At 53.6% G+C, this 16,086-nt stretch overlaps 1 protein-coding gene across 1 annotated transcript; it reads right to left on the bottom strand.

Moving 5' to 3' along the window:
* Positions 1-47: 47 nt before the first annotated feature.
* Positions 48-12,461, bottom strand: MYDGF (myeloid derived growth factor). The gene is made up of 6 exons (XM_033854626.2): positions 12,237-12,461; positions 10,827-10,877; positions 4,686-4,747; positions 3,245-3,326; positions 1,999-2,071; positions 48-613 (listed from the first exon to the last, which is right to left on the bottom strand). The coding sequence occupies exons 1-6, from the start codon at positions 12,420-12,422 to the stop codon at positions 534-536; spliced, it is 534 nt and encodes a 177-aa protein (XP_033710517.1). The 5' UTR covers positions 12,423-12,461; the 3' UTR covers positions 48-533.
* Between the last annotated feature and the right edge of the window lie 3,625 nt (positions 12,462-16,086).

Below are 16,086 nucleotides of genomic sequence, written 5' to 3'. Positions count from 1 at the left end.
CGTGCCCAGCCAGGTGGGCACCAGCACCAGATGCCAAGACTGTGTGGTTGCTTTTTAATTGTCTTATTTATTTAAATATGAAAGAACATTTCACTTCTGCCCAGTTAGTCTGAAAGTTGGTCCCCTGGGGGATGACAAGAAAACAGCTGGCTTAGGGTCAGAGAGCAGCAGGACGGCTCCCCCCAGGAGCATCCTGGAGCCTGGCCTGATCCAGGGGAGACGTTGCTGGCTTCAGAAAAGCTGTGACCCCCGTGAGCCCCACCTTGTGCCCTGACGCCTCTTCTGATAAGAAGAGCAGTGGGTCTCAGAGCCACACTCCTCGTGGGGAGGGGAAGGTGGGAGCCAGGAGAGTCCTGGCCCTCCGGACTCTGCCCTGGCGCCTCAGCTGCCCTGCAAAGCCCTCTGAACGGGGCGACATCAGCCTGGGCAGAAAATTAACAGCCCCCACCCCCAAGAAAACCAGTACTGGGCCCTCATGGGGCCCAGCTCCTGCAGCGGAGGTGAGGAAAAGCCACCCTCAAAGGGACTCCTGGTCACAGCTCACTGCGTGTCGCCTTGGCCACGATCACCAGCTTGGACAGCTCAGCCTTGAAGGCCCCGGGCCTGTGGGACACTGCAAAAGAAGAAACCCTCGGTCAGCCCTCGCCTCTGCAAATCCTCCGGGTCCTGAGCCGGGTGCGGGCAACGATGGGAGCAGTCTCCGAGTGGACTCCACAGGGAAAGGCCCCTGGCCCTGTATGTCTTACGGGTGAGGGATAGGAGAAAGGCGGGGAGGCTGTGGGCCTGTCCTGAGGGCAGTGGGAGGCCATGGGAGATGTCGACGTGGGAAGAGCCGTGGTCATTTTTGCCACACTGAGAATGGCTGGGGTTTGGAGGTTTGCACTGGCAAACGTGTCTGATGCTCTTCGGGCAGGGTCAGGGAACCTGGCCGCCCCCTGCTCTGCACACCCAGCCTGCCCCCCACTCCCTGTCCATCCTCACCATCTATGCTCCCTGGAGCTCAGGGTCTGCAGCAACCCAATCCCCTCTGTCCTTGATCTCCACTCTAAACGGGCCCCTGCCCCCACCCGGAGGACCTGCGGGCAGGTTGGGCCGCCTTCCAGGCCCTCCTAAAAGCCCCGCTCGTGCCGCCCACTCCCCTCCCCTCCCCTCTGGTGCCTGGTGACGTCCACGGCCACATGGGTTGCTCATCTCATCTCTCCCCCGTCCTTCAGGACCCTCGGGGCCCCCCGACTCGGCTCAGCCCCGTGTTCACTGTCTCACCCACTCATCCCCCCTTGCTCTCGCACCCTGAGCCCCAACTCAGGTGCCTACCGCCCCTCTTTCTGCTCGGCATCTGGCCTGCATGGCTACAGCTGAATGGGGTCAGAGGCCACGGGGGTCTCGGGGCCCCAGGAGGTGACCCCCGCCTCCCGTGTCATGCATGCACAAGGTCCCGACTGCGCTGCTGGAAGCTGTCACGGAGCCCAGGACGGCCAGGCTGTGTAGGCGTCAGACCCCGCGGCCCCCTGCTCCCTGGCCTCCTATGGAGCTGAGTGTCGCTGAGTGTCCCAGGACGCAGCTCTCTGAGGACAGACTCTCATGCTCTCCGTTCTCTGCTAGGGATTGGGCAAGTGTGCCTGCCGCCCGTGGGCGAAGGGTGGTTTCTACACTTTCAAATAGTTTAAGGAAAATCAAAGGAAAAATGGCGTCCTGCGATATGACATTCACAGTTCAGTGTTCACGAAATAAAGTTTTATTAGAAGGCAGCCACCCCCATTCACAGACTAGTGGCTTATGGCTGACTTTGCCTTACGGGGTCTGGGTCGAGTTGTTTCAAAGGGGGCCCCAAAGCCGAAAATATTTACTAGGTGGCCCTCTGCGGAAGCCGTTTAGGGATGGCAGCCTCCTCTCACCACAGGGCCCCTGGATCGCCCTCTAGCGGGGGTCTTGTCCCCTCTCTCACCCCCTTCCCTGCTTGAGAACCTAGATTCCAGCTCCACAAACCCCTCTACGTACCTGCTGTTTTGGTCACTTCAAATTCCTCGTTTTTCAGGGGCACATCGCTCTCTCTTTCAAAAGCAGCTTTCGACTGAAAGGGAACAAGTGGAAACTTTTCTAATGGGGAAGGAACACGGCTCGCTTTGCTTTGCAGAGCAGCGGAGGCTAAAGCTGCCTGCTTCTGCTGAAGGGCCGCGAGATGCTTTTTTAAGCACATAAAAGAGAATCCGGCAGAAGCAGTGGGTTAATCCACTTAAGAGATTGTCAACTAGCTTAAAACTTCATGCCTTCCCTGCAAATCGAAGGGAATTTTTTTTTTAGTTAATTTATGGAAATGATACTAGCATGGCAGTCTCTTCTTGCATGTAATTTTTAAACAGCAGAATTGTGTCTTTTTCAAATCAGTAAAAATAATAGAGTTTCAAAGTAAGAAGGGACCCCAGAGAGCGATTAGTTAACGGTGTGATGGACAGTCTGATGTGTCATTGGAGCGGCCACAGTCCCCGTTATACAATCAGACCCTTGCTGGGGTTGCTGGGAGGGAATTTTGTAGATGTGACAGAGGCTCATCCTGAGCTGACTTTAAGTAAAAGAGATTATCCTCGGGGACCTGGGCGGGCCTGATTCAATCAGGGGAGGGCCTTCAGGGCAGAGCTGAGGCTTCCCTGCAGGAAACCCCAAAGCCAGGCTCCCACAGTGGAGGCCGGTTCCTGGCAGTGAATCTCTTAATGCCTGTCTCCTACTGGTTCTGCTTCTGGGACTGATAAGGTGATTTTCAAACTGTTTCTGACCCAGATGAAGAAGCAGGGGTGGGCTCTGCAGAGTGGCTGGGCTCTGGAGGGGCCATGGGGGTCAGGAGTGCAGCAGAAGGTGCTGGCTGGCCTGTGAACCACAGGTCACTGGAGCCAAGGGGCGTGGGGCCCTCCCGACACCAATGAGCTGCCCACCTGCCCCCTGGGCCAACTTCCGCCCTCGCTGCCCCTGTCCCAGGGCTGAGCCCCCTTGCCCCCGACTTCCTGTTGGCTTTGCCAGCAGGGGGCACTGGTGGGAGGCCGGCGGGCCTTACAGGAGGGAGGCCAGGTGTCTCTGGGGGTCAGCCAGGTTCCCCTCTGGGCACCGTAACCCCGGCCCCCTGCGCCACCAGGCCTCCCTCTAAGGGCTTGGTGTCCCTCTCCTCATTCCCCCCCGCAACCCCCCGGGGTCTCCAAGTTGCAGTCCATGGTGGCCCAGCCAGGCGGCCACCCCATGTGTAGGTGACACTCACGTAGGCCATGCCGTACTCGATCTCAGCACCCCGCACCTCCACCTTGAACTGCGTAAAGTACAAGTAGGACTTGCCCTGGGGCCTGCGAAGAAAGGTCGGGCGACAGGGTCAGCCCAGGGCTGCGTGCCCCCGCCTGCTCTCCAAGATGGGATCTGCTGCCAGGCATTTCTGGGAAGGACGGATGGGGCGCCCTCAATGTGATCCACTCTTTCCTCTTTGCCAGGATGCTCTTCCGACTCGTTGATGGACAAGCCTCTTTCCCCTTCTGGGTAGGAGCTGTTCTAGAACGGAGCCTCTCGCATCCACTCACAGAACACTTCCCATCCAGTGGACAACATCCCACGTGTGCACTAGGGGTGAGGCCGGGCCACATCCCGGGGGTGAGAAGTATGGGGGTTAACTAGGAACGGCAGGGTGTCTGGGGCTGAGTGTGTCCTTGGGGGGCCACTGGGTGGTCAGCTAAGAGGCTGCGGGCTGAGGACCCTGCTTTGGGCCAGTGCGGCCTGGGTCTGTGCCCAGGTGGAGGGCTGGTGCTCACAAGCCTGTGTGAGACGGTGGTCTACTGGCGGGGGGATGCAGCCCTGATTACTAACCTGTAATTAGGGAGTCCCCCACCCCGGCTCCTTGCCTCTGGGATGCTTCTCTCTGAGGCTGGGAAGGGGCACAGACAGGGTCTCCCCTGTCAGCGGGGATGATGGTAGCGTGTTGAGGACGCAGGGCTTCTGCCCCCACGAGAAGCTCCCCAACAATACTTGGTACTAAAACGCCTGCGGTTTGTAACGCATCGAGCAGGAGACGGGGATTCTGCGCCAACGCCTGCAAGCGTCTTCTTTAACTAAATGTCACTGTCGCTGCTCTCTGTGTCCCACTTCTTGATCCGTCCCCTATGTTGACCCCGGGCCCATGAGGGTGAGAACGCGGCTGGGACTTCTACGTCAGGCGCGTGGCAAATGCTTGAGAAATCTGTTCTGCTTGGGCGACACATTCCAGGCCGTGAGGCCCAGGGGAGAAGGGCCAGGAATTGGTGACGCTCCATCACCCTCCGCCCCGTCAGAGGGCCCAACACCCCATTCTCGGGCTCATGGAGCTGGGCTCCAGGAAGTGGGATTATGAAAAGGGTGGGCACAGCGGGAGATGAAGCCCTTGAGCAAGGAATGTAACTGAGGTGACCATGAAGGGGGTGGCATCTGGGGAGCCCGGCCCCGCTCCCGGGGCTGCAGCCGCTGCCTAGACGCCACCTCCCGGTCCCCCCTGCCCCCTTTGGGCCTCAGTATCAACGTGCTTCCCCGGGAGGCCCTCCTTGCCCTCAATTCCCACACAGGACGGCACCCCCTCTCCCGCCTGCGACCCTCCAGGGGCGCAGGACACTGTCAGTATGGGTACTGCCCAGAACGAAGGTGTCTCGTCCAGGAGGAGCTCCCACCACCGGACCCTCGCTCACCTCCAGATGGTGCAGGTGAAGTGCTGCTGGTCTTCGCTGGTCCCCAGACTCATCTGCCACTTCTGGGGAGAGAGGACAGGCAGGTCAGTCCGGGACACACAGCCTCGCCATCATTATATGTCTGTCCAAGCCCACGGCACACACCACACCAGGAGTGAACCCTGATGGCAACTCTGGACTTGGGGTGATGACGTGTCCGTGTAGGTTCATCAACGACTGTCACAAACGTCCCACTCTGGTGAGCGATGGTTGGGGGGCAGGGGTATACAGGAAATCTCTGTGCCTTCCGCTCCATTTTGCTGTAAAAAATAAAGTCTACTGGGAAAGATAAAAACAAAAATAAAAGAAGGAAAGACAATACACCCATGCTTGCTTGCATAAGCATAGAGCAGTCCTCAGAGAAGATGCAAGATTTTAATAACCCCGGTTACATGTAGGACGTGGGTGGGAACTGGGCCGACAGAAGGCGCTGGAGAGCTTTTTATGTTTTTTTCTTTTTGAATGACGTGTGTTAGCTTTTTTATTTTTATTTTTTTGGCCACACGGCATGCGGGATCTTAGCTCCCCAACCAGGGATCGAACCCATGCCCCCTGCAGTGGAAACGTGGAGTCCTAACCACTGGACCGCCAGGGAAGTCCCTGTGTTAGCTTTTTAAAAAAATTAAATTAAAAAAAAAATTTTAAATGGTTCCAAAACACACCGCTACCAGTTTATTCTCATTTTCAGGGCCTCTGAAAATCCGGCCAAACGCAAGGTCTGGTGACCTGCGGCGTTTTTGCATTTTGCTAGGAAAATGAGAGTGTCCCGTCCTCTCCTGAGAGTAAAGGTGGAATCCAATTGCTGATCATCTGGTTAAATGCCAGAGCTTTTCCATTAATAGAAACAAGGCCATTTGTATGTTAATTACAATGGGAGTAAACGGTGACTTGGAAGTCTTTTGCCTGCAGCAGGAAGGTAGAAGCCAATTACTCAGGTAGGGCAGGCAGGGCAAGGGGACCTGCCCAACACATTTATTTTCTATTTAAAAACTCCTGCCCACGGCTCCAGGCCTCTGAGCGCCCAGAAACAGTTTTACGCTGTGAAATATATCTGGGATGGTTTTCCATAGCTCTTGAAAGATTCATGAAAATGAGGCTTTTTTTTTTTTTTTAAATATTTATTTCTTTATTTATTTGGCTGTGCCGGGTCTTAGTTGGCATGCATGCAGGATCTAGTTCCCCGACCAGGGATCGGACCTGGGCCCCCCAGCATTGGGAGCTTGAAGTCTTAACCACTGGTCCACCAGGGAAGTCCCGAGGCAAACATTTAAACATTTTATTTTTAAATTATGAAAGCAAACAAAATTTAAACCAAGAGCTTCTTAGCAATAGGGTCAACATCCCTCTGAGTGGTCTTGTTATATGAACTTGACCTTGGTCTCGAGGCCGCAGGCCGGGGTGGGCAGTAGGTGCCCTTGGTAAGGCTCAGGTTTTGGCATCAGACACTCACACGACGGTGTGTTTTGGGGCAGCCTGTTCAGCCCGAGCCTCTGTGACCTTCTCCGGGAGGCTAGGGGGCTCAGGATCTAAGTGGCTGGGTGTAATCGAGGACAGGTAATTGGTAACCGCTATTATTCTTTATTAGGAGACAAGTAACAGATGGTGAAATGGACCCATTTCAGTGTCTGTTCTATGAGTTTTGACAAATGCACACACTGTGTATCCACCGCCCAATCAAGATACAGATCAGTTCCATCTTCCCAGTTATCTCTCCTCCATCCCTCTGGAGTCAACCCCTTCCTGCAAATTCCCGGTAACCACTGATCTGCTCTGTCCCCATAGTTGTGCCTTTGCAAAATGCCACCTGAGTGGAATCACACAGGACATGGTCTCCTGCGCCGGTCAGTCTCACTCAGCCTAACGCATATCAGATTCACCCATGTGGCTACACGTATATCAATAATTCACTTGCCTTTAACAGCTTTATTGAGAAACAGTTTACATAACATACAATATGGGGCTTCCCTGGTGGCACAGTGTTTGAGAATCCTCCTGCCAATGCAGGGGACGTGGGTTCGAACCCTGGTCTGGGAAGATCCCACGTGCCGCGGAGCAACTAAGCCCGCGTGCCACAACTACTGAGCCCGCGCGCCTAGAGCCTGTGCTCCACAACAATGAGAAGCCTGCACACCGCAATGAAGAGTAGGCCCCACCTGCCGCAACGAGAAAGTCCGCACGCAGCAACGAAGACCCAATGCAGCCAAAAATACATAAATAAATTTACATTAAAAAATAAAACATGTATAGACGATATGCTCTTTTAAAGTGCGTGCTTCAATGCTACCTAGTATATTCAGAGCTGTGCAACCATCACCTGTATCTAATTCTCATCACCCCCCAAAGAAGTCCCATCCCCATGAGCAGGCACACCCCCATCTCCTCCCCCAGCCCAACAACCACGAACCCACCCTCTGTGTCTGTGGATCTGCCTGTTCTGGACGTTTCCCATCAATGGAATCACACACTCTGGGTCTTTCTGTGTCAGGCTTCTCTCACTGAGCATCGTGTTCTCAGGGTCCATCCACGTTGTAGCGAGTGTCAGTGCTTCACCCCTTTTCACGGCTGACTGATGTTCCCATGTGTGAAGGGACCACACTGTGTTTATCCATCATCAGCTGGGGGACACTTGGGTTGTTTCCACTTGTTGGCTATTATGAATCAGGCTGCTACGAACATTCACGTACAAGCTTTGTGTGGACATAAGTTTTCATTTCTAACGGGGAGATACCGAGGAGTGGAAGCATGGGGTCGTATGTTTAACTTGATAAGAAAGGGCCAGTCTTCCCAAGTGGCCGCATTCCCGGCAACCTTGGACGAGCTCTCTGGCCGCTCAGGATGCTGGCCGGCACTGAGATCATGAATAACGCTGTGCCTGCTGTCACCCGGCACCAGCCGGCCTCTCAGGTGACCCTCTGGAGAAACGAACCACTGTCAAAGCAGCCTGGCCTCCCACTCTCCCCAGGCCCAGCCTGCATCCCGGGCCCCCTGGGAGCCCAAACCACAGACCCATTTCCCCTCTGTTGACGATGGCTCTAGAGAAGTGCCACTTGGGCCTCTGGGGCTTCCGTTCCAGCTGCTCCGAGGGGCATCTTGGCAGGGCCCCCAAGTGTGGCCAAGCGGATCCCGGAGAACATCTTGGACGGCCCCTGAATGTTTGCTGAGAATCCGGCCGGCTGTTTGCTCCTAAGCGGGCGGCAGGCCAGCAGCCAGAGAGCCCGTGGGTCGCACCGCACGCACGCAGCTCTGCAGTCGGCCCGTGGTGTCTGACGATCACAGTTCTAGGCTGGTGCTGCTGGAACAAGTGCTAGACGTGTGCTAGACGTGTCTGCTGGGCTCTTAGGTGTTTCCTTGAGGATGCCCGAAACGGCAGAATCAAGCCTGATGCTGGTTTTAGAATTTGTGACCCAGCCACCTTTCCAAGAGTGAGCCTAGCTCTCTCCCCCTACGCTGCAGTGGACTGTCCATCCCAAGGGTCCCGTTAGGGAGGCGCGGGCGTTCTTTTCCGAGCTGCTGGTGACGCGGGGCATGTCCTGGCTCAGGGCGGCGGTCAGGGGCCTGCGCCTTGGGGACCTTGGTCACGTCCCAGTTGGGGGAGCCAGGGCACTCTTCAGTCTCTGAGCCACCGTGTCCTCGTGTGTGAGGCGGGGATAAGGACAGCCTCCTGGGGTTCTGAAGAGGAAACGAGACGTGTATCTGTCTCAGCACATTGCGGGCCGCCCGACAAACACCAAGGCGATGGTGCTATCACAATTTTATTGTATAACAAATTGATCATCTACACAACAAAGGAGGCATGGAAAGGGCTGACTGGGGGAGGAAGGCGCTTTGGGAAGGATCTGGAGCTCGTGGCAGGGCATGGCTGGACCAAGGGGCCTGGACCAAGGGAGAATGTTCCACCACTTGTCACCATCCCATAATGGAGTGGACCACCTGGAGAAGCAGCAAGGCCTGGAGGTGGCCAAGGAAGGGGCGGATGATCGCAGGATGCCTGCTGTCCTGGAGGCAGGCGGAAGGGCGGCGATGCTCCCCAGCAGAGCTGCCACCCCCTGGTCTCCATTACTAGGGGACACAGTGCCATAGACTATTCTGAAAGGACAGTAGTGTTCCCTACAGTCTGAGGGTTGGGGAGGAAAGCACAATTTACGGGTACAAAAGATGCTTTACACTGACTTTCGCAGTGACAATTAATTCTTCCTTTTCAATTATCTTTCATTCTTTCTAACAATCACGAGGAGAAAGTCTGTTTTGTGTCTCTTCTCAAACACGTGTGCTGCCCTCCCTTCAGACAGAACCAAGCGGCGGTGTCTAGCCAGAATTTAACAACAGTATTTTATCCTCAGAGTATTTATCTGTAATGGTGCATTACTGGCTCTAACAGTAAACTATTGCTGTGTGTATTCGTTTCCTGGGGCTGCTGGAACAAATCACCACAAATTTGGTAGCTTACAGCTGAAATCTGTTCTCTCACAGTCTAGAGGCCAGCAGTCCAAAAAAAAGGTGTGGGCAGGGCCGTGTTCCCTCTGGAGGCCCCAGGAGAGAATCCTTCCTACATCTTCCAGTTTCTGGTGGCTCCAGGTGTCCTTTGGCTTGTGGCCACATCACTCCACCTCTGCCTCCATCTTCACATGGCCTTTTCCTCTGTGTGTCTTCTTTTTATCAAATCTCCCATGTGTGTCTCTTATAAGGATGTGTGCCACTGGATTTAGGGCTCACCCGGGTAATCCAGGATAATGTGTTCATCTCAAGATCTTTAACTTAATTATATCTACAAAGACTTTTTCTTAAGTGTCACAAGTTCAAGGCATTAGGATGTGGACATATCTTTATGGGGGGCGGGCCTCATTCAACTCACTATACTGTGTGACAAATTACCACAAATTCAGTAGCATTAAAAGCTGTGCCGGACTTCCCTGGTGGCACAGTGGTTAAGAACCCGCCTGCCAATGCAGGGGACAAGGGTTTGAGCCCTGGTCTGGGAAGATCCAACATGCCGCGGAGCAACTCAGCCTGTGCGTCACAACTACTGAGCCTGCGCTCTAGAGCCCGCGAGCCACAACTACTGAGCCCACGTGCCACAACTACTGAAGCCTGCGCGCCTAGAGCCCGTGCTCCTCAACAAGAGAAGCCACCGCAATGAGAAACCCATGTACCGCAACGAAGAGTAGCCCCCGCCCACCGCAACTAGAGAAAGCCCACGCGCAACAACAAAGACCTGACGCGGCCAAAAATAAATATAAATAAAAAATAAATAAATAAAAAGCAATACCCATTCATTAGCTCACAATTCTGTAGGTTAGAAGTCCGGACGTGGTGGGGCTGGGTTCTTTGCTCAGTCTCATAAGCTAACATCAAAGTGTCAGCCAGATTGTGTTCCCACCTGGAGCTCTGGGTCCTCTTCCATCTCATGTGGTTGCAGCAGAATTCATTCCTTGCAGTTGGAGGACTGAAGCCCTCATTTCCTTGCTGCCAGCTGAGGGCCGCTGTCAGCTCCTGGAGGCCACGTCCTCCCTCCCATGTGGTCCCTCAAAGCCAGCTGTGGTGCACTACATCCTTCTCGTGCTTTGAATCTCTCTTACCTCCTCTTCTGCCTCCAGCTGGAGAAAACAGCCAGCAAGGAACTAGGGACCTCAGTTTCACACCGAAAAGGACCGAATTCTGCTAACAACTGGAATGTGTCTGGACGAGGGTTCTCCCCAGAGCCTGCTGGTGAACACCCAGCCCAGCTGACACCTTGATTGTCGCTTTGTAAAGCATCCAGCTGAGCCGACCGGGACTTCTGACCTCCACAACCGTGGGATAATAAATGGGTGTTGTTTTAAGCTGCTCAGTCTGTGATAATTTGTTACTCAGCACAGAAAATGAACAAAATACCCTAATAGAGACTCATGGGAATGGCAGAGTCACGTCTCACATCCCTCCTTCTGTCCAGACGTTTGTTCACTCCGTGGAATTATGAATGGAATCTGCCGTCATTATGTAACTTAAGCACTGTCTTTTATTGGTTAGGTAAGAATAGTCTGATGTCCAGTGTCCCCTAGAGAGCATCTCTGTATGACAATGGATATTGTCGTACTAAACCACGTAGAATTTTGAACAACTCACCTCATTGGTCCCTCCTTGAGATGCGTAGGTGAACACACAGGTATATTTGTCCTAGAGAATGAAAGGAAAAAAGAGTCTCGGTAGGAGATAATCGTTAGTGCTTGAAGTACAGGGTCTCAGGATGTCCTTCTGAGATCCAGAATCAAGAAGATCCTGCTTTTGAGTATCTGCACTCAGAGAAAGGAGGTGGAGGCAGATCCCTCTGGCCGATGTCCCTGGAGGCCAGCCCTGCAAGGTCTTCCAGTGTCTGCAGATCTGGAATTCCCACACCTGTCTCCCTACTTGGGAGATCCTGGGTAAGGACAAACAACCCAGATGGCTTCTGGGGGATGAAGAGCAGGAAGGGGGAGGTCACACCCACCTCCAGCACCCACCCATCTAGGAACACGAACTTTGGAAGGAGGGGCACCTAGGGGCCCATCTCTGCTCCGCTGTGGACCTTGGACAAGTGCAAAACTTTCTGAGCCTCTGTTTCTTCATCTGTAACATAGGCCTCACATAAAGAATTTGGCGGGCTTCCCTGGTGGCGCAGTGGTTGAGAGTCCGCCTGCTGATGCAGGGGACACAGGTTCGTGCCCTGGCCCGGGAAGATCCCACATGCCGCGGAGCGGCTGGGCCCGTGAGCCATGGCCGCTGAGCCTGCGCATCCGGAGCCTGTGCTCCGCAACGGGAGAGGCCACAACAGTGAGAGGCCCGCGTACCGCAAAAAAAAAAAAAAAAAAAAGAATTTGGCACAATATCCTTTGGTTATAAGGAAGTACTCAACAAATAGTGATGATTGATATCGTTGTTACAGGCAGGGAAAAGGAGACTGGGAGAGGACGTGACTTCTCCAATAAGCTAGGGACGGGCTAGACTAGACCCAGGCCTGTTACCTCCAGGTAAGGAGGGCCTGGCCCCACATTTCAATGAAAAAGACGGGGGGACCTTGTGCAATGGAAGGAAAGAGCAACGCCTGTCCACTTCCTCCCTGGTCAGAGCTACAGCGGGACGACCTTCTGCAGGCCCTGGAGGCATATGCCCATCAGCCTCCAGCTCCCCTCTCCCCATCTCTGGGCCCGTCCTGCCCTCCAACAGCGAGGGAGTTACCTGGGTCTGGGGGATAAGGCTGCTTGGGCACGCTGGGCATGAGACAGGAATTAGAGACGAGGCTAGCGACCCAGCCTTCCCAAAGCCGCCAGCCCCCAGGAGCCCCGCCTCCCTTCTTAGTTCTGTCAGGCCTCGCTACCAAGTCCCGCCCTCCATCCTCAGGCCCTACCCCCGCCGGTCCGCGACCCCTCAGGCCCCGCCCCCTCCGGTCCGTTTCCCCCCATCCCCCCCAGACCCCGCCCCGCCGGTCCGCGCCCCCTCCCCAGGCCCTGCCTACGCCTGCACCATTGCTCAAGCCCCCGGGGTGGCTGAGGCACATACCCCAGGGCCCACGTTCTGGGAGAAGGAGTGCACCACGCCGCCGGGCCGCACGTCAAAGGCCACCGTCGTGGGCTCAGACACCGCCCGTGCCGGCCTCAGCGCCACGGCCACCAGGAGCAGCGCGGCCCACAAGCTCACGGCGCCGCCGCCGCCGCCGCCATTCCTTCTACTGCTGGGCGCCGCCATCTTGGGATCAGGTTCGCTGGGCAGGGGCGACGGACGGAGCGCGGCGAGGGACAAGTGGGGCGTCCGCCGGAGGCCCCGTCAGCGTCGACAAGACCACGTGATCCGGAGCGCCCCGCCCCTCCGGCCCGGGCCGCCATCTTGGGGCGGGGCTTGGAAGTACAGAGAGGGTACTGGGGTGTGTGAAATTGGAACAGGTTCCTTGGTTTAGGGTCCGTTCGTCCCTCACTAGGCAAGGGATTGACCCTTCAGTTCCAACAGTTCGTACATGTACAAGGAGTGAAGTAAATAAAAGACCACCAATAATATTCAGATTAACACATGTAGGCAGAATGAGGGAAATGACAGATCACCGTTGAGCAAACACCTCATGATTGTTACAGCCAAGATCCGTGGATCGCTGCTGAAAACTGGTGGGGGAAACGTATTGTGAGAAACAGGATATTTGCGTTGTCACAAAGTATTTCCCCCCCAAGATACATATTAGTTACAAAGGGAAAGTAGTAATTTTACAGTAGTGACACCATCTTTAGCCTAGTGATCAAATCAACGTCGCTAAAAATGAGACAGTGACACCATGGAGCCGCCAACGGGATGCAGAGAAGGACATTCTCAGTGGCACCTCTGTGGAATTCCTGTCCAAAATGGACGACCTCAGTTTAATCAAAGCAAATACCAAATGAACCCAAGTTGAGAGACATTCTACCAGGATAACTGGCAGTACTCTTTAAAAGTGTCAGGAAAGGGCTTCCGTGGTGGCGCAGTGGTTGAGAGTCCGCCTGCCGATGCAGGGGACATGGGTTCGTGCCCCGGTCCCGGAAGATCCCACATGCCGCGGAGCGGCTGGGCTCGTGAGCCATGGCCATTGAGCCTGCGCGTCCGGAGCCTGTGCTCTGCAACGGGAGAGGCCACGACAGTGAGAGGCCCGCGTACCGCAAAAAAAAAAAAGTGTCAGGAAAGACAAAGACTGTGGAACCATCACAGAGTGAGGAGACCAAGACATGGAAAGGAAATGTGGGATCCTGGATTGGATCCTTGCCTTAGTCTGGGCTGTTATAACGAAGTCCCACAGGCTGGCTGGCTTAAACAACACACGTTTATTTCTCACAGATCTGGAGGCTAGAAATTCAAGATCAAGGCTCTGGCAGAATTGGTGTCTGGTGAGAGCCCATTTCCTGGTTCACACACTCCATCTTGCTATGTCCTTACATTATGGAGGGAGAGAGGGAGCTCTCTAGGGTCCCTTTATGAAGACACTAATCCCATTCATGAGGGCTCCACCCTCATGACTTAATCATTTCCCAAAGACCCCCACCTCCTCATACCATCACACTGGGTGTTAGGGTTCAACATGAATTTGGGGGCAGAGGACACAAACAATCCGGGACCAGAAAAATGACATTAGAGGGAGAAACGGTGAAATCCAAATAAGTTCTGTATATTAGGTAAAAGGATTGTACTGATGTTAATTTCCTGGCTTGAATAACCTGGCTTGTACCATAGTGATGTAAGATGTTCACATTAGGGGAAGCTGGGTGAAGGGCATTAGGGAACTCCACTATTTCTGCAGAAATAGCTCCCTCTTTGCAGCTGGCTGCTGTGGACCCGTTAGGAATTGGCTGCATAAATTGGAGGCCGGCAGACCTATTCTATGTTAAACACAGCAGGATTCCATTATATCTCCATATCCTCAGCGCTGTGTTTGACCAGCCTGTCACTATGAAGGATCCAGTTAGTGGCCAAGCGCTTTTGCTAACAAGGTATTTCAGTTGTGAGTGGTCTTGAGTTTCCTACTCAAAGAGGGGTAGGTGTGTGTCTGTGTTTTCAGAAAGACTGAGCCCCAAGCCTCTTGTTTCTCCGTTTTCCTTTTTGCCTCCAAAAAACAAACAAAAAACTGAAGGGATTAAAAGAAAAAAAACCCATCATTCCCAAGATCCTGCTTTTTGATCATGACATGAAATCTAGCAGTCATAAAGGAAGAAAAGATTTGATAACACAGGTATCACGACTTTTCTCTCCATGGTCAGGACGCCATAAACAGGGTGGGTGAGGACATAATGAAGAGGATGCATGAAGGAGCTCCTTTGTGGTGAATAAACAGCTTTTTTTTTTCTTTTTTTTGGCCGCAGGGCATTTGAGATCCTAGTTCTAGGACCAGGGATCAAACCTGGGCCCCCTGAAGTGGAAGCACGGAGTCTTAACCACCTGACCCACCGGGGAAGTCCCCAACAGCTCTGTATTTTGACTGTGGTGGTGGTTCTAGGAATCTGTACAGGTGACAGCGTGGAACAGACCTACACACACACAAATGAGTGCATGTGAAAGCTGATAAAATCTGAATAAGGTCTAGAGTCTAGTTAATTGCGTCGTATTCACATCAGTTTCTTGGTGTGACAGTGTGCTGGGGTTAAGTAAGATGTAAGCTGCGTGAATGAAGGGTACACGGGACTCTGCACTGTTTCTGCAACTTCTCATGTGTCTATAGTTGATTTAAAAAAAAAAAAAAAAAAAAGAAAGAGGCTTCCCTGGTGGGCCAGTGGTTGGGACTCCGCGCTTCCGCTGAGGGGGGCATGGGTTCAGTCCCTGGTTGGGGACCTAGGATCCAGCATGCCTCGAGGTGCGGCCAAAAACACAAAACAAAACACTATACAGCATTATAAATCAACTACACTTCAATTTTAAAAAATAGAGAATTAAAAAAATACCACAAACACGTTTGAAAAGCAAATGACAAACTGGGAAAGTATCTGCAAACGATATGAAACGGGTTTTTATGTCCATCGCTTATGGGTTCTTGCCAGTTAGGGAAGAGCTGAGCACTTCCACCAAGAAAGGACTCGAGCATGTACACGGGCGACCTGAAACAGAGTGGGAACCCTCCCTCAGATGGAAATCCCACCAGTGGTGGAGAAAACAAGTGGCCCTGTATCAACATTGAAGAAAACAAAGGTCTCTTAAACTGCCACCTCCAAGACCAAGACCTTCTGCCAGCAGACACTTGTCCTTTTGTAGCTGCCCGTCACCCATCCTCCCATGTCCCTCCCCAGGCCTTGTTGTCCGGGCAGGAATACAACTGACTGAAGTTTGACTGATGGATTCTGAGTACTGACCGAGGGAGGTAGGGGTAGTAAGTTCCGATGAAGAGCTCCTGCTTGAGGGGCTTCCTGGCGGTCCAGTGGTTAAGACTCCACACTTCCAGTGCAGGGAGTGTGGGTTCGATCCCTGGTTGGGGAACTAAAATCCCGAATGCTGTGAGGCACACCCCGCCCCACCCCCACCCCCCCACCCCCAAAAAGTTCCTGCTTGAGACAATTGCAGGGCGTGGGCTGCCAAGCCTCAGGGGGCAACCCCAGTGCCCCCTTTCTCACCAGCTTCTGTCATTCTGTGACTTGTGACTAGTTGCCTCTCCACTTTCTTTCACAGCGGATTAAGGGCAAGACATCTTCTTGTTCCTGAGATGATTTTAAACATTCACTGGCTGAGATTCCTACCCATAAAACTGTTTGAGATCAACCACACAGTTCAATTTGCAACGTGTATGACCATGGACTGATTTCCTTCATATATAAAGAGTGTCTACAAATCAGTGAGGTCAATAGATCAAAAGAAAGGTGGGCAGGGCTTCCCTCGTGGCGCAGTGGTTGAGACCCCGCCTGCCGATGCACGG

The sequence above is a fragment of the Tursiops truncatus genome, chromosome 3 (genome assembly GCF_011762595.2).
Source record: "Tursiops truncatus isolate mTurTru1 chromosome 3, mTurTru1.mat.Y, whole genome shotgun sequence".
Classification (NCBI taxonomy): Eukaryota; Metazoa; Chordata; class Mammalia; order Artiodactyla; family Delphinidae; genus Tursiops; species Tursiops truncatus.
The sequence above is the reverse complement of the archived record's forward strand: the minus strand, read 5'-3'. Positions and strand labels throughout refer to the sequence as shown.